The 16961-nt window shown below is 38.1% G+C and overlaps 4 protein-coding genes across 5 annotated transcripts; 2 read left to right on the top strand and 2 right to left on the bottom strand.

The window, feature by feature from the left end:
• Positions 1-560: 560 nt before the first annotated feature.
• LOC147296460 (serine/threonine-protein kinase BSK5-like) lies at positions 561-4732 on the top strand. Of its 2 annotated transcripts, none has more exons than XM_086255741.1 (10): positions 561-1006; positions 1097-1317; positions 1405-1540; positions 1709-1842; positions 1924-2029; positions 2652-2737; positions 3009-3197; positions 3354-3515; positions 3709-3822; positions 4161-4732. In XM_086255741.1, the coding sequence occupies exons 1-10, from the start codon at positions 925-927 to the stop codon at positions 4401-4403; spliced, it is 1473 nt and encodes a 490-aa protein (XP_086111867.1). In that variant the 5' UTR covers positions 561-924; the 3' UTR covers positions 4404-4732. The 2 variants fall into 2 exon arrangements, with proteins under 2 accessions (XP_086111867.1, XP_086111864.1); XM_086255738.1 differs by having other exon boundaries at positions 3351-3515.
• A 225-nt stretch (positions 4733-4957) lies between these two features.
• LOC147296459 (serine/threonine-protein kinase BSK5-like) lies at positions 4958-8437 on the top strand. Its single transcript, XM_086230018.1, has 10 exons — positions 4958-5333; positions 5424-5632; positions 5718-5853; positions 6050-6177; positions 6259-6364; positions 6495-6580; positions 6739-6927; positions 7083-7244; positions 7445-7558; positions 7915-8437. The coding sequence occupies exons 1-10, from the start codon at positions 5252-5254 to the stop codon at positions 8155-8157; spliced, it is 1455 nt and encodes a 484-aa protein (XP_086086144.1). The 5' UTR covers positions 4958-5251; the 3' UTR covers positions 8158-8437.
• Positions 8438-8580: 143 nt separating this feature from the next.
• TIM10 (Tim10/DDP family zinc finger protein) lies at positions 8581-10776 on the bottom strand. The gene is made up of 6 exons (XM_086230020.1): positions 10639-10776; positions 10501-10551; positions 10082-10134; positions 9549-9587; positions 9335-9404; positions 8581-8989 (listed from the first exon to the last, which is right to left on the bottom strand). Exons 2-6 carry the CDS (start codon positions 10543-10545, stop codon positions 8939-8941), a joined length of 258 nt encoding a protein of 85 aa, XP_086086146.1. The 5' UTR covers positions 10546-10551; positions 10639-10776; the 3' UTR covers positions 8581-8938.
• Positions 10777-12774: 1998 nt separating this feature from the next.
• Positions 12775-15890, bottom strand: LOC147296457 (uncharacterized). The gene is made up of 2 exons (XM_086230019.1): positions 15130-15890; positions 12775-13245 (listed from the first exon to the last, which is right to left on the bottom strand). The coding sequence occupies exons 1-2, from the start codon at positions 15519-15521 to the stop codon at positions 13026-13028; spliced, it is 612 nt and encodes a 203-aa protein (XP_086086145.1). The 5' UTR covers positions 15522-15890; the 3' UTR covers positions 12775-13025.
• Between the last annotated feature and the right edge of the window lie 1071 nt (positions 15891-16961).

Here is a 16961-nt window from a genome sequence, read left to right as displayed (position 1 = left end):
CAGCTTCAAACTTGATATGCTATTATTACAGGTTGTTCCTCGCCATTGAAGTCTTTTTTGGTTCGAAAATTTAGAATGGAAATGATAAATAAGTGCAACTTCACCTAAATTGAAGTCTAAGAATTAATATTTGATTAAGAAAAGTCTTAAGTCTTAAGATGTAATATATGGCATTAATATTTCCCTTATTTGATTATGACTATTGTGAAAGCAATGTCATTCAACGACTGATCGCCTCAAGATAATTGATAATTGTTAATCTAAATTACATATTTAAATAAAAATATGAGATTCCCAATTGCACAATTATCCAATTAATTATTTAACAAGATAACAGTACATGTAGATCCTTCTAGTATATAGCGAAACCGAAGCTATACCAAATAAAGTGGAAGTTAAGTTAATGCGTAGATATTTTTAGTATAGCTAATTTTTCTTTTTATTTTGTTGAAAAAAGTTGGAAGTTCAAATTTCTGCTTTCTAGATAAAAAAACAAAAACCTAACAGAAAAAAAGAGGAAAAACAAAAAAAAGTAACAAAAATGACAAATGTGAGAAGGAGAGGAAAGGAAAAACGAGGAGCGAAATGCAGAAACGAGGGAAAGATGAGGGTGGTGAGAGAAACCGAAAAACAAAGAAAAACCTTGGATCCCAAAAGTTACTTTTGGGTTTAAATATTTTCTCTCACTTTCTCGCTTTCCAAACAAGAAAAAGAAAAAGAAAAAAAGAAAAAGAAATGCTTCTCTTGGCTTTTTATTTATCTATCGTTCTCCCTCATTTGGCTACTCTATCCCACCTATCTCTTCCTCCAAACCCCTCTCAAACCCTCTACTAGTCCCCAGGAAAGTAATAGAGAAAGAGAGAGACACACACACATTTGAACTTTTCTAGCTGTTTCTCTCACTAGGATTGGATTTATCAGCCAATGGGAGCTCGTTGCTCCAAAATCTCTCTTTGCTTCTGGTCGTCCAATATCAAATCCAATCTCAACGACTCTTCAGACATAGGTGAGCTTTTTATTATTATTGTTATTTTTTTTTTCAAAATTTTCAGTCACTTTTCTGAGAAAATTTGCATTTTTTTTTTGAAAAATGCAGAGAATGGGGGCAAAAACGAAAAGGACTCGCTACCTGGGTTCAGCGAGTTCAGCTTGGACCAGCTGAGAGCTGCCACGTCAGGATTCTCGTCCGATAACGTTGTATCGGAGCATGGAGAAAAAGCTCCGAATGTGGTCTACAAAGGCAAGCTCGACGACGGCCGTTGGATCGCCGTTAAGCGCTTCAATCGCTCCGCTTGGCCCGATTCGCGCCAATTTCTTGTCCGTATGCAGTTGACTAAATTTGATATTTTTGGGTTTTGTTTTTTGCTTCTGTGTGTGAATATACGTGTTGGTTTTGGTTTGTAGGAAGAAGCTAGAGCTGTGGGGCAGCTGAGGAACGAGCGTTTGGCGAATTTGATTGGGTGTTGCTGCGAGGGCGATGATAGATTGCTCGTGGCTGAGTTCATGCCCAATGAAACTCTCTCTAAGCATCTTTTCCATTGTAAGTTCCTCTCTAATGATAAAATTTTTTTGCTTTGTTAGTCTGATCTTGTATTGCTAAATTTGGCTTATTTCGGTGTGGAAACTGACCATTCTGAGAATTTGATCGTTTTAGTACATTTTTTGAAGAAAAGTAAAAAACTTTTTTAAATTTGTTAAATTGGTGCAGGGGAGACCCAGCCCATGAAATGGGCGATGAGGTTGCGGGTGGCTTTGTATCTTGCACAAGCTTTAGATTATTGCAGCAGTAAAGGGCAGGCACTGTACCATGATCTTAATGCTTATAGAGTCCTGTTCGATCAGGTAATTGAGGCCTTTTGCTCTTTTCAAAATTTTCGGTAATCTTTTGTTGGTTGTTCCTTACACTGAGTCAGCACTTGACAGGAAGGAAATCCCAGACTCTCCTGCTTTGGTCTTATGAAGAATAGCAAAGATGGCAAGAGCTATAGTACCAACCTGGCTTTCACCCCTCCAGAATACTTGAGGACAGGTAATGCCATCATTGCTTCAGCCAATGGAAAACAGTATCAACCTTAAAACACTTAACACTATGTTTGGTATGGGGGAGAAGGAAAATGATGGAAATAGGTGGAGTGAAAGTGAGAGGCAGAAGGACCTCTTCATTGGTTGGTAGGAGGGGTAATGATGGAAGGATGGCCTTTTATCCTCCCCATGTGATTTACCCCTTCCATCATCGTTCTTTCGCACCCTCCCATCAAACATAGTTAATAATATCTTCCCATGTAAATTACAAATGTCATGTTGTTCTAGAGCAAAAACTTGTGTTGGTTGTTTTGCAAAGATTCTCTTTATACAAAACAACTGGAGGGAAATACTGGCGAAAAAAGCTACTCATACCTCAACTAATGAGTGATTGAAGTTCCTTTTAATGCATTTTCATCTTAGTAAGTTGAAAAATAGCGACCAATACTAATCATTTGACTAGGCCTGCGAGAGTAGTGGCCTTTGGGCTGCCTACATATTTACGCCACTCATGAGCTCTTTTGCAAAAGGGGCTTATTGCTTCTATATTTGTATGCATTAATTTTGAAAGCATTTCTTGAGTTGATAAGGCTGTAGTTGAGCTAATGTATTTTTTTTCTGTTCGGCAGGAAGAGTGATACCTGAAAGTTTGGTTTACAGCTTTGGGACCCTATTGCTTGATCTGCTCAGTGGCAAACATATCCCTCCAAGCCACGTAAGTTTTCTTTTCTTTAGTATGTCCCAGGTGGATGGTTGGTCTGATATTTCTCTCGACGTTCTATGGAAAATTTTATGGCTTGCAAAAGTAACTTGTGTTTAGATGTTCTTAACGCTAAATCTATCTGGTTGTGTCACATTCTCAGCATTTCCTGATTATATAATTGTCTTGATGTTTATGAGTTGGATTGTTATTACAATTCCACTCAAACCAGATTGTCATATTAGGAAACTTGTAGCTAAATAATTTTCAATTTTCTTTCTGGAAGGCACTTGACCTGATACGTGGAAAAAACTTTTTGATGCTGATGGACTCATGCTTGGAAGGTCATTTTTCAAATGATGATGGAACTGAGCTGGTACGGTTAGCTTCAAGATGCTTGCAGTATGAACCTCGTGAGAGACCAAATGCCAAGTCTCTTGTGACAGCTCTCATTCCTCTTCAAAAAGAATCGGAAGTATGCCGCAACTTTATTTATTCTAATGTTCATGCTTTACTATATGCTTTGAAATTTGATTTGTTCTGCCTCTGTTTTGCAAAGCTGATTTGGATTAATGCTGCAAATAGAATACCATGAAGGTATTATATCATCTCATCCTGTGGTTTGCAGCAGGTTCCATCATACGTTTTGATGGGTATTCCACATGGAAATGCATCTCCAAATCAAACATTGTTGTCACCTCTAGGTGAAGCTTGCTCGAGATTGGATCTTACTGCAATACATGAAATATTGGAGAAGACAGGATACAAGGATGATGAGGGGGTTGCAAATGAAGTTAGTGATCCTCAATTCTAAGTTCTCTATATTCTATTTTCTGACATCTGCTGAGGGAGAAAAAAATTTGCTTTTCTGTCTCCCAGCTTTTTATATTCTTTTGGGTCATCAATGTTATGTCTCACTTATGTTTAAGAGCAAACTATTTGTTTTGATTTTTTTTTACTGCCCTTAATTTGAATTTTTATTGCAGCTTTCTTTCCAAATGTGGACAAATCAAATACAAGAGACGTTGAATTCTAAGAAGCATGCGGATGCTGCATTTCGAGCGAAAGACTTTGCTACCGCGATAGCTTCATACACAGAAGTAAGCCACTAATTTAGAACTACAAAATTTGTTGGTCATAAGTTCTGTCATCAAAATCCAGATACAAACTGAAATACATGGTGATATTTGAAAGATGTTGATTTAGTTGAAAGCATCATCTAGAATATAGAATTACATTAGATAATATGATTACTGGTGGGTTCACAAGAATTTAAGATTAGAAAGGATAGGTAGTTATGGCAAACGCATATGAGAGATATGATAATTCCTTAGAAAATATTAGCTTTACCAGCCTACATATGAGAGATAGAGAATAGGATTGGATATGCTGATCATCTTACTCCTTGGTGGATCTTCTTTCTTGCTTTTAATTGCAGTTCATTGATGGTGGGACCATGATATCGCCAACTGCTTTTGCCAGACGTTGCTTATGTTACTTGATGAATGATATGGCACAAGAAGCTCTTGGAGATGCTATGCAAGCCCTAGTAATAAACCCTGAATGGCCCACTGCCTTCTATCTTCAAGCGGCTGCCCTAAAAAGCCTAGGGATGGACAATGATGCACAGGAAACTCTAAAAGATGGCACATCCTTGGAAGTCAAAAAACATAAAAGCTGAAAAGTGTATAGGTGTTCTTGCCCCTTCTTTCATTAACCTTGTAACTAGTTTTGTCCATTCCCACTTTGGCATTTGAGTCCTGCTCTGCAGCACCAAGGATTGGTTGTAAGAATCTTTGTGTTGGTGGTCTTGGTGTATCTTTTCATTTATTTGATCTATAGGTCCTTCTGTACTTACACAGAAGTCAAATTTGTTGTTTGTTTCGTCTGCTTTATTCAGATAATGGTGTAATATGATGTAGATTACTGAGTTTGGAATCATGTAAAATGTCCTTTGGATCCTATTGATTTTTAGACCATAAATTACGACAGGGATTTTAAAATGAATAATAGGTGGCTTATGATGCATCAACATACGTATTATCTTTTACTTATTTGCTTCTCAAAGAGCATTACCATGCTAGATTTATTGGGTTTTACCGTTGCTGACGAACACTGATAAAAAGAGAGTAGAAAAAGGGTGGGCTAGGAATGAGGTTGTGCGTGCTTGTAGAAGAATAATCTATTTGTGCAGGCATCATACAAGTAATTTAGGATGTTTTGTTGAACATAATATATGGTACGTTCATAAGACGAAAAATCTGGCATCCCTGGTTCGGTTAAGAAGCACTGCATATTATGTGCTTCTGCGTTTAAACTTTCAAATAAGAAGTAATGCATGGAAATTTCCCTTATTGACTTTGGACCCTCGTGAAAGTGATGTGATTCAGCCGCGTATAATCTCCGAATTCTTCCTGGAAATTTAGTCTCAGAAAAGAATGATACCTAGGAAAGTTGTAGAAAGAGAGCCAAACTCTTCAGAAGGAGAAACACACCTATTTCTCTCACTAGGATTGAATTTATCTGCCAATGGGAGCCGGATTCTCTCTTTGCTTCCGGCCGTCCAGTACCATATCCAACCTCTATGATTCATCGTCAGACATAGACATAGGTGAGGTTTTAATACTACTGTTGCTTTTCTTCTTTTCAATTATTCCGGCACTTTCCCGAGATAATTTGCGCTCTATTTTGTAAAATGCAGAGAATGGCAGCAAAAACGGAAATGGGTTCACAGAGTTCAGTTTGGACCAACTGAGAACTGCCACGTCAGAATTCTCGTCTGAGAGCATCGTCTCGGAGCAGGGAGAGAAAGCTCCCAATGTAGTCTACAAAGGGAGGCTCAAAGACGGCCGTTGTATTGCTGTTAAGCGCTTCAACCGTTACGCTTGGCCCGATTCCCTCCAATTTCTTGTCCGTATAAAAGTTGACCCTTTGCTTTTTTTCTTCTTCATTTTATAATTCTAAATATAAAAATATGTGCTGGGTTTGGTTATAGGAGGAAGCTAGAGTTGTGGGGCGGCTAAGGGACGAGCGGTTGGCGAATCTAATTGGGTGTTGCTGCGAGGGCCATGAGAGATTGCTTGTGGCTGAGTTCATGCCCAATGGTACTCTCCCTGAGCACCTTTTCCATTGTAAGTTCCCCTCTAATGTTAACAATTCTTTTGTACTTCTAAATTTGGCTTTTTTAGATGTGATGGTACGTGTATTATGAAATTGAGGAAACAGATCATTCAAGATTACCTTTTTTCTTAAGTAGTCAAACTGCAGCTTACTTGGGCTAAAATGAAGAGGATTTGCTAAACTCATAAATTGGTTGAATTGGTGTAGTGGAGACCATGAAATGGGCGATGAGGTTGCGAGTAGCTTTGTATCTTGCACAAGCTTTGGAGTATTGCAGCAGTAAAGGGCAGGCATTGTATCATGATCTTAATGCTTGTAGAGTCCTGTTTGATCAGGTAATTGGGGCGTTTTTCTCTTTTCACAATTGTTGGTAATCTTTTGTTGGCAGTTCCTTATACTGAGTTTGCACTTGACAGGATGGAAATCCCAGACTCTCCTGCTTTGGCCTTATGATGAATAGTAAAGATGGCAAGAGCTATAGTACCAACCCGGCTTTCACCCCTCCAGAATACTTGAGGACAGGTAATACCATCATTGCTTCAGCCAATGGAAAACCAGGCCATAAATTATATTTGTATGCATGAGTTTTGAACACGCTTCTCGAGGCGATGAAGTCTTTAGTTGACCTAATGTACATCTTTCTGTTTGCCAGGAAGAGTGAGACCAGAAAGTTTGGTTTACAGCTTTGGGACCATATTGCTTGATCTGCTCAGCGGCAGACATATCCCCCCAAACCATGTAACTTTCCTTTTCCTAAATATGTTTCACTGAGGTGGGTGGTTGCTCTGATATTTTTCTAGACATCCAGTGGAAAGTTTGGCCTGAAAAACTAACTTATGCTTACATGTGCAATAAGTTTGTCATAGTCCTAACTTTTCAATTTTTCATTCTGGAAGGCACTTGAACTCATACACGACCAAAATTTTTTGATGCTGATGGACTCATGCTTGGAAGGTCATTTCTCAAATGATGATGGAACTGAGCTGGTGCAGTTAGCTTCACGATGCTTGAAGTATGACCCTCATGAGAGGCCAAATGCCAAGTCTCTTGTGACCGCCCTCCTTCCTCTTCAAAAAGAAACGGAGGTATGCCCAACTGTATTTAATTTGTAATGATGATGCTTGACTACATCCTTTGAAATTTGATTTATTAACCTCTGTTCTGCAAAGCTGGTTTGGATTAATGCTGCAAATAGAATACCATGAAGGTATGTATATTCTCATCTAGTGGTTTGTAGCAGGTTTCATCATACGTTTTGATGGGTATTTCACTTGGAAATGCGTCTCCAAATCAAACATTGTTGTCACCTCTTGGTGAAGCTTTTTCCAGACTGGATCTTACTGCAATACATGAAATATTGGATGAGACTGGATACAGGGATGATGAGGGGGTTGCAACTGAAGTTAGTGATCCTCAATTCTAACTTTTCTATGTTCTATTTTCTTACATCTGCCAAAGGAGAGAAAAAAAAAAACTGCTTTTCTGTCTCCCAGCCTTGCTATTTTTTTTTTGTCATCAATGTTATTCCTCACTTTCTCACTTATGTTTTTTTTCGTTGATTTTTGTATAATGCACTGCCCTTACTTTGAAGTTACCTTGCAGCTTTCTTTCCAAATGTGGACAACTCAAATGCAGGAGGCAGTATATTCTAAGAAGCGTGGGGATGTTGCATTTCGAAGAAAAGACTTTGCTACTGCTATAGGTTCTTACACAGTTGTAAGTCAGTAATTTTTAGAAGTACGAAATTTATTCCAAAGTTTTGTGATCATAATCCGATACACACTGAAAAACATGGTGATAAGGGTATTGATATGGTTGAAAGTATTAGCGATGTAATTTGCTTGTTTATCTGGATTATAGAATTACATCAGGCAATATGAGTAGTGGTGGGGTTTCTAGAATTTAAAAGTTGCGTCTTGCAAGCAGAAAGTTATGACATGATTAAAAATGACAATCCGATAGAAAATGTTAGCTTTACCAGCCTAGTAGTACGCATATGACATAGATGGTGAATAGAAAGTGTAGGATTGGATATGCTTATTATATTACTCCTTTCTTGCTTGTCATTGCAGTTCACGGATAATGGGACCATGGAATCTCCAACTGTATATGCTAGACGTTGCTTGTGTCACTTGATAAGTGGCATGGCCCAAGAAGCTCTTAAGGATTCTATGCTAGCCCTTGCAGTGTACGGAAATTGGCCAACTGCCTTCTATCTTCAATCGGCTGCCCTAAAGAGCCTAGGGTTGGACAATGATGCGCAAGAAATCCTAAAAGAAGCCACAGCCTTGGATGTCAAAAGGCATAATTTCTAAAAGCTTATTTTGGAATTTTGGCGGCCTTGGTTTATCTTTTCATTCATTTTGATCTATAGGTGTTCTTCTGTGCGTAAACACAAGTCAAATTTCTTGTTTGTTAAATCTGCTATAATCAGATAATGGTGTAATATGATGTAGATTACTGTGTCATCACGTAAATTGTAAAATGTCTTTTAGATCATATCAATTTTAGGACCAACGACGGTTAAGATTGTATTAGACATGGTAGGTAGTATACAACAGAAATTGTTTATGCACCATTTAGAGCTGTATATATATATATATATATATATATGATTTGATAAGCTCGTATCGTGTGCATATGGGATGGATGGTAAAGCAATGCAGATAAATTACTTTTGTTTTTTTGTCTGAAAATGAGAAAATTTCATCAAGAGAGGGGAAAAAATGAACTGAATGTTAAAGCAAAGCTGCAAAGTATTATAACCACACATTTGAATAGGCAGAGTTGAACTCCTTAATGAGCTAGAAAATTCCTCATTACTGTCTTTGCTTAACAATGCAGCAAATTATTCAAGAAAAATAAATCTTCATTATGAATGCCCAATTCAATCTTGGACTTTTGAACCTAGGGCGGCATATATCAAAAACTGCCCCTATTTCTATCTTAGACAACAAAATGGAATCACCTTGTGACAGTTTGAGAAAAACACAAAAGGCATAACAAGGCTAACTATTACAACCTCCACATCCCCCACCACCCAACCAAGCATTTATCCAATGGAGAGCGAGTCTCAAACCAGACTAGGCATAAATTTTACATAGGAGGCTTACCAGAGCCAAGCAGCTGGCCAATTAGATTAGTCACCTGAAAACAACAAAATTCTTCAATTATTACACATAAGAAAACAGCCTTCATTAGCACAACCATAGTTGCAGTAGCAAAAAATGTGAAGTCTATGAAGTTAATGTATGGAAGGATTATTAAAAAAAATATTTGAGATCCCATAAGTTTTTGGGAATGTGATCAAAGAAACTATTTAAAAAACTGTAATGGCAATAGATGAAGAGAATAAAATTAAAGTGAGAAATTCCAATGACAGAAAAGAATGAAGAAATAAAAATATTTGAAGGGCATCTGGCATTATTATTGTAACTAAATCCAATTTGTACTATAGCAATAAATCCTGAAGAAATCACACTGATAGCTTACATGCCAGTACTTTGAAACACAGCGATCGATGCAACTGTTTTCACCCATATTAAGCTCAGATTCCTTGTACCTGGATGTAATTGGCAATTTACATTTACTAACCTCAGTGTTAAAGAACCAGTTATCCAAAAAAATATAATGCTGTAAACCTTAAATAGAGGTCCATAAAATCTAACAAAAAGAAAAGAAAAAAAAAAGATCAACGTTCCCGTACCTCTTCTCAACACACTTGTTAAAACATGTGTGGGTAAGCCTGAATAAAAAAAAATTAAATTCATAAATTAAAACAGGCTAACCATAGGAGCTAAAGTTTTTGGAGATGGAAAATTTCACACACCAAATGACATTCACAACCTTCATAGATGTCCTTAGTTCTCATATCAACGCTAACAAATCAGGTAGCTATGGGAAATATCATTCAAAATTTTTTCTTTTTTCTTTTTTTTTTTCTGTAGGAAGGTGGGAGATAGTCATCAAATAAAGTGTGGAATCTAATAGAGATAGAAGTTATGCAAGTAGAAGCCAAAATAAATGACCATGCTTATAGCAAAGAATCCCAGAAAGATTTGCTCAAACTACAGGAGTTAAGATTTAAAATTTGAATTCAGATAAAAATCCAAAATTCCTACAAACACCCCCCCCCACCAGCATACTGTGATACTGATATCTACTAATATACTTTTTCGTCATGTCGACGGATTTTGGGCATGAATCACAATTCCTTTCGTAGCGATACAGAAAACTTACTTGTTAAACAACTCAACCCTGTACTCCATCTCCTTCTCTGCCATTCCAAAAATCTGCACAATTATTGAAAACAAACTTCAAGTCCTTCCAAAGCGCAAACATTACTTAAAAAGCACGACTTCCAGGACAATAATTCAAAATCAACACTAAAAATAGAAATTAATCATCTGGCCTCCTAACTCTCATGAAATGACTTGGTTTGTGTCAAACCCAATTAGACAATATGACCAAATTTGATGACATTCATATGCACAGAAGACACAGGTACCAAATTCCCAATAAGTATTTTAACCATGAAACGCCCAAGCTTGCCCCAAAATCCAATCTTTGCACACACAACGATTCAACCTAATACTTGTATGCCATTTTCACAGTCCTAGAAGTAGAAACAAAAAAACTGTCAAGAAAAGGGTACCTACCTGTTCCTTGTCCAAACCCGTCGGTACATTATTAGTGGCAGCCATTAGACCCTGAAAACCCCAAATAAGTTTACACAAACTCCTTCAAAACCGAAGCCCAAATTGAATAAATTGTCAGAGAGGGTTCAGCAGTCTTACTCTGGGAGATAGAACCAAAGTGCTCTGATCGGTAGCTGTGGATTTAGAGGGTTTTAAGATCCGACTTATAGCCAAATATAAAATCCGAAATGTATATATGTAAATGAGGTATATGCACGGATTAGGGTTTTAGGAGTGAGCCTAGCGTGTATATGAGATAGACGGGAACTCAAGTCGGTACTCCTTTTATTATTTTTTTTTAGGGCTGCTATTTGCACATCCTTTTTTTTCTTTTTGCACACCCTTTTTCTCTTTTTTTCTCCTACACACCCCACACACTTACTTCAAATTCAAAATCTCTCAACACACACCCAACCCATTACTAAAATACCATCATTTCATTACACACCCTTCTTTCTTTTCCTCTCTTTTTTCTCACGTTCACACCCCCCTCCCCCTGTTTTTTTTTTTTTTCTTCTTCTTCTCCAACCCTCCCCCAGCCAGCCAGCCCCTCCACCCAACCCACCAAGCCCCTCAACCCCCTCACCCGACCCACCCCTCCCTCCCTCCCCCTCCGGCCTCCCCCCTCCACCCAACCCACCTAGCCCCTCAGCCCCTGCACCGACCCCCCCCCCCCCGCAGCACCACCTCCTCTCTCTCTTCCCCAGCCCACCCCAACCCAGCCCCGACCACCCCTCACAGCCCACCCCAGCCCCGACCCACCCACTCAGCCCCTCACCGGACCACCTCATTCCCTCCCGCACCCCAGCCCTGTAGCAGCAGCACCTCCTCTCTCTCTCTCCTCCCGCGCGCAGTTGCGCAACCGTTTGACACTGGCCCGCCGAAAATGTCACACTCGTTCGGCAGGCATCCGCCGAACGATGTGAGTGTTGTTCGGTAGGTACCCACCGAACATCAAGGACCCGTTCGGCAAGTGCTCGCCGAACCAGCTACTCGGAGAGAGAGAGAGAGAGAGAGAGAGAGAGAGAGAAGGGCACGCCGGTGGTTGGAAGCCGCTGCGCACGGTGGCTGGAGGGCTGGGGTGGTCGGGGCTGGGTTGGGGTGAGAAGGGGCGGGGCTGGGGTGGTCGGGCCTGGGTTGAGGTGAGCTGGGGCGGGGCTGGGGTGGTCGGGAGAGATGGTAGAGAGAGGGAGAATGGTGGTGGGCGTGGCTGTGCAAGCTTGAGAAAGATGGAGGGGTGTGTACGGGGGGGGGGGGGGGATGGGAATGGGGTGTGTGGGTGTGTGGGTGAGGGGAGGGTTAAAGTGGTATTTTTCTTGAGGATTTTTTTTTTTTTTTTCAAAAGGGGTGTGCAAAAAAAAAAAAGAGGGTGTGCAAATAGCAGCCCTCTTTTTTTTTCTTACAAGCCCGAAAAGTAGAGGATTATTGCCTACCTCTTTTATTTTTATTATTTTTTCTTTGGGTACAACCGTACAAGATGGATAATTTCACAAAGGCCCTAAGGTGGGCAGGAGCCAGGAGGAGGGGAGATTTCTTTTCTTACATTTTTTAATTTTCAGTTTTTTAATTTTTAGCTTTTCTCTTCTTTTATCAAAATATCTAGGTTTTTGCTGTGTTATAGAGTTGGGTTTAAAATTTTACAAAAAGAAAAATAGGTATAAATGGTTTTTACTTTTTACCATGTGTTAGATAGATCCAATTACCGAGTGTTACATTCTTATGAAGAGTAACATTAATTTCCGAACTCATAGTTGGACCCTTGACATGAATATCAAAGTCAAATACAAAGTTAAAATTAACTAATTGAACATTTGAGATAGTAATGTAAGATAGGTCGTGCCCATTTTTTTGTTTTTTTTTTTTCTTTTCAAAAGAGGTTAAAAGCGGAAAAAATTATTCCAAATTTGACATTGGTATGAGAGTAAATACTCTCAATTAATAGAGCTACAAGCCCCCACAGAATAATGCCTCATGGTGTGTTGCAATTTTGTCGGGCCTAGGGTATATTTCTGCTCATGTTATATCTCAATACAATCAAAACATGTTAATAGTATGATCCAACAAAAGATGCATGCCAAGACCTCATACCAACTGAGATAACAGCCTTCATTGGCATGTTTCATGACCTATTGGTACAAGACTACAAGGGCATCTGGTCGAATCATTCCACACTGGGGAGTTCTTACATGCTCAAAATATTTGCCTGACAATATTCCCTGAGCACACAATGGAGACTGAAGCTGGAAAAACAGGTTCTTACCCACTTATCCACAAATAATAACTTGTTACACAGCGCCAGGCAGAATCGTAATTTAATATTACAGATGACAACCTACAAGTTTGGAACTAACCCTCAAACAAGGTTGTAGGGCCAAGTAGGAATGGGTACAGACAAAGTAGTAGTACAAGCACCACGAGAGTTCCAACTGTAACTTTCCCCCAGACATTTACAGGAAAGCCTTTTTCTTTTTCCCTGCTGGTGTCCATTAAAGTACCTTGAAGTGAAAAAGCCACGAAATTACAAAGGCAAGGATCATGCAGGCAAGCAGGAAATTCATAATGCGGCGGCCATTCCACATGGTTCGGGTTTCCACCAGGATCACAGGTGCTGCTGATACTGAAGGTAGTATGGCAGTAAATCCAGTTGCCTCGTTTGTTTGCTCATTGGCAATGTTGACTGCAGTGACGCCACAGATCTCGCAGATTCTGCATAATAAATAAAAATGGAACTATGTTTTTTAACAATAGAAGAAAATCTATGTAGAATTTCCATTGAAACGAGTTATACAATTTACCATGAAACACTATGAAAAAACAAGACCAGATTGAGGTGGTGAAGCAAATATTAAAGGATAGCATGACGCATTAATAACATATCAAATCCTCAAAAAGAATTAGATAGACAGCAGATAATATATCACCCAGGCAACAAAACCTAATTGCATCGACCCAACATATTAATCGCTTAGGAAATTGTATAATCAGAAGCACGCAAATATCAACATAGAAGAGTGCTATATAATCACTATAAGTGATTCAAAACTATCTTCCCAAGAATCTTTTATTCCTGTCCCTGGAAAAAGTCCTGCCGCTCACGCCATTCGAGGTGGCCCAGCCATTCGCAAATCCTGTGGTGAATTTGCTCACTAGAATGACTAAATTCAGGCAAGAATTAGCATGATTTTTCTGCATATCTTTTACTCAATCTTGGTTATATATTTCAATATCAGATAGCTCTACTCCATAATCAAGCAAGTCCTACGCATATCCGCCTTTAGCTTAACTTATTGTGCTATCAGTTACACAGCTTATGTAAACTATATTTCCTCTTATTATAATTGGGATATTTCCTTTGCATCCATTAACTCCACACTTAAAGAAATATTGCATCTTGTTTGTCAACAGTTCACATTATGTTGATCTATTCAGTTTGGTTTTCCTTATTAATTCCTGCCCCTCTCTTTTGGGACAGCAGTGTGCTAGGTCTCAGATCTTTACCAAATTATGACTCTTGGATTATAAATTAGAAAGGGAAAAGTGGGAAACTCACATATAGTTATCTGCCAAATGTCATAAAGAAATTAAACTTGTGACACAGCCAAAGAATTACAATTCATGCACACATAAGCTCCTATCATATTTTACTATGCAGTAGGTGTGACTATACAAAACATTTACCTCTTAATTAAGAACATACAAAAAGAAATACATGGTAAAAGATAAATACTTTTAAACATAGGAATAGAATTCTGTGTGCTGCAGTTAATTCCATGCGCATATTTGCAGAGAATACTTATCACTTTTGGAACTCAATTCTTGCACGTATAGACAAGTCCATTTGCTTGCATTGGACCCCACACTCAACTAGTATTAATCCCACATCAGACGTGACTACACGAAAACTCTAACCTTATAGTGATAAACATCTTTAGGATTGGATGGATTGTACAAGTGGTAACCACAAGATTTATTCTTCTATGTAATTTAGTATATGCCTTCTATTCTACAGGTGTTCCATCTCATTCAACTTGCCAGCAAGAAGCAAAAGAACAAAAAAACAACTGTGAGTATAACATGTCAGGAAATAAGCTATCTGAATAAGCTGAACTCAGACAATCAGAGTGACTAAATACTCAAGCTATTTAGCATATGTCATTGTATTATTCAACAAAATTAAGAATGCTTATAGTATGATCATGGTTTGAAGTAGAACCACCTCAAAGGTGAGTATTTGACTCGAACAACGAATTACATCATGTGCTTGCACTTCAATGCAGAGACCAGTGAAAATTGAGAAAAAGAAAGGAGAACACAGTCTTAACGTTTATGATTCATGTTGTTTTTGGTCTTAAAAAAGTAAGATTTCACCACAAACAAGCCAATTTGTTCCATTGGTCCCATTTAGGAAGAACGTTAAACACTCCAAAAGAGAAAAAATCAGAAATCAAGCAAATGGGTGTCTAGAAGTTTCTAACGAACACCAAAACCCAAGGAAATAAGGAATGGTATTCAGAATTTCTCACAAGCTCACTAAATTCAACATAAAATTCGCATTTGAATGATGTCACATAAGAGAAAATGTGTACTCACGTATCTCCCTTGATCTTGAACCAAGTCTCAGCACATTGCTTATGAGCAGCACCCAAATCACCCTTGCAAGAGCAACCCAAGTCGATTGGAGTCCGAGAGTCTGGCCCACCACCCTCCAAACCCAAGTGGCAAATTCTGCAATTTCTTTCAACTTTACTCAAATGCTGCACCTTCTTCAACTCCAAAATCCCACTCTCCAAATCCACCTCCAAAGAACAATCTGAGCCACAAGAGTCCCTCTGAATGTCTGACACCCCAGAAAGCTGAGACCCTCCTCCGGCGGTCGATTCAAACATCGAGTGCCAAGACTGGTTGTCGGAGTCATCGGAGACTGACACGTCACTGCTGCCGCTGACCGAAGAGCGATGATGGGGAGCCTCAGGAGCTGACATTTGTGAAACCCAGATGGAGAAATGTCAGGAAATGGTGGAGAAGAACATGGGAGAGAGCTCAGAGCTCACAGGTTGAGGTTACGGCATTTGGGGTTGAATGTGGTGCTAATGAACATGGTGGGGTTAAGGAGTAGGTAGCATTTGTTTTCTCTCTTATCAAATATCAAAGTCTCTCTCTTTCTCTTTCACTTTCTTTGTCTGTGTCTGTGTCTGTGTGTCCGTGTCTGCGTCTCTCTTCCTCGATCACTGTCTTTGTGTCAGTTTCGAGCAATGTTTTGTTGAAAAAGAAAAGAACAGAAAACGCAGAAAAGGAAAACTAGAGAGAGTCCCTCCCGGTGCAAAAGCCGAATTATGAGGAGGGAGTGGTGGGGGCAGACTGCAGACAAATATGAAAAAGATCAAACTCTGAAGACTTCAATTCTTTATGGCTACCAGTTGTGGGACACACTGATCGATATAGACACAAGTAAGAGTCTTGCTCAGTTTTTTTTAGTTGGTCATTAATGTTAGAGGCAACAGTACCATTACTAACTCTGTTTTTTAATAGAGGTGAGATCAATTTATACAAATGTGTTATTAAAGATGTGATAAATTATATAGAAAATTAAAATTAAATACTAAATACTAAATGTCAATAATTTTTCAATAAATTAGTAAGAGATTAATTTTTTTTTGTTTAAGTACTAATATAGACTAAGACATTTTAAATTAGGTCATAAATCAGTTTTCTATACAGTTGTGATTGTCGAACAATCATAATTGTGACTATTTCAAATTCATACAATTCAAAGTTTATAAAAATTTAGTGTTTTTAATTTAAGTTTGGGCGATTAAATTTTATAATTTAGAGACTAAATATTAAAGTTTAAGCTTTACAAACTCTGAAAAAATAAAAAATTGTGACTGTTAAATTTTAATTGGTATCTAAATTAAAATTTAGTATTTAAAGTAAAATGACATAAATATTTTAGTAGTTAAAATGAAATAACATTGAAATTTAGTACCTAAAGTCAACGTATCTTAAATTATATAATACATACAATTTTATCGTTATTACTTATTATAAGGAAATAAAGACACTTTTCTTATTTTATATTCTTTTTTTTTTTTGTATGTGCTATGATGCATATATGACGTACAAATATATTTAATGGTTAAAAATTATATATCTTAATGATTAAAACGTAAATTTGTATTTTATCTTCTTCCTCTTAAACTCTTAAATTTGACCATTAATACATTTTACCTCCACTCTCACTAAATTTGACTATCTTCCTCCTTTTATCTATTAAATTAGAAATAAAAGAAAAATATAGGTATACAAGGATCGTTCATAGTCTCATGGACCATAATGTGTAAATCGATCTAATGATGAACGACGTGCACGTAGATGCACAAAATTTTATGAAAAATAAACAATATTGTTTTTACGTAAATCTC

The sequence above is a fragment of the Dryas octopetala genome, chromosome 1 (assembly GCF_963921425.1).
Source record: "Dryas octopetala chromosome 1, drDryOcto1.1, whole genome shotgun sequence".
Classification (NCBI taxonomy): domain Eukaryota; kingdom Viridiplantae; phylum Streptophyta; class Magnoliopsida; order Rosales; family Rosaceae; genus Dryas; species Dryas octopetala.
Note: the sequence above shows the minus strand (reverse complement) of the source record. Positions and strands in the feature narration are given on the sequence as shown.

Excerpts from the sequence above, each read along its gene's own strand:
- LOC147296460 (XM_086255738.1), top strand. The coding sequence starts at position 925 with ATGGGAGCTCGTTGCTCCAAAATCTCTCTTTGCTTCTGGTCGTCCAAT. Across the intron at positions 1,541-1,708 it reads CTCTAAGCATCTTTTCCATT|GGGAGACCCAGCCCATGAAA; the intron begins GTAAGTTCCTCT and ends AAATTGGTGCAG. Across the intron at positions 2,030-2,651 it reads TCCAGAATACTTGAGGACAG|GAAGAGTGATACCTGAAAGT; the intron begins GTAATGCCATCA and ends TCTGTTCGGCAG.
- LOC147296459 (XM_086230018.1), top strand. The coding sequence starts at position 5,252 with ATGGGAGCCGGATTCTCTCTTTGCTTCCGGCCGTCCAGTACCATATCC. Across the intron at positions 5,854-6,049 it reads CCCTGAGCACCTTTTCCATT|TGGAGACCATGAAATGGGCG; the intron begins GTAAGTTCCCCT and ends GAATTGGTGTAG. Across the intron at positions 6,928-7,082 it reads CTCTTCAAAAAGAAACGGAG|GTTTCATCATACGTTTTGAT; the intron begins GTATGCCCAACT and ends GGTTTGTAGCAG.
- TIM10 (XM_086230020.1), bottom strand. The coding sequence starts at position 10,545 with ATGGCTGCCACTAATAATGTACCGACGGGTTTGGACAAGGAACAG. Across the intron at positions 9,588-10,081 it reads AGGGTTGAGTTGTTTAACAA|GCTTACCCACACATGTTTTA; the intron begins GTAAGTTTTCTG and ends TTTTTTATTCAG. Across the intron at positions 9,405-9,548 it reads AACAAGTGTGTTGAGAAGAG|GTACAAGGAATCTGAGCTTA; the intron begins GTACGGGAACGT and ends AATTACATCCAG.
- LOC147296457 (XM_086230019.1), bottom strand. The coding sequence starts at position 15,521 with ATGTCAGCTCCTGAGGCTCCCCATCATCGCTCTTCGGTCAGCGGCAGC. Across the intron at positions 13,246-15,129 it reads TTCAAGATCAAGGGAGATAC|AATCTGCGAGATCTGTGGCG; the intron begins GTGAGTACACAT and ends TTTATTATGCAG.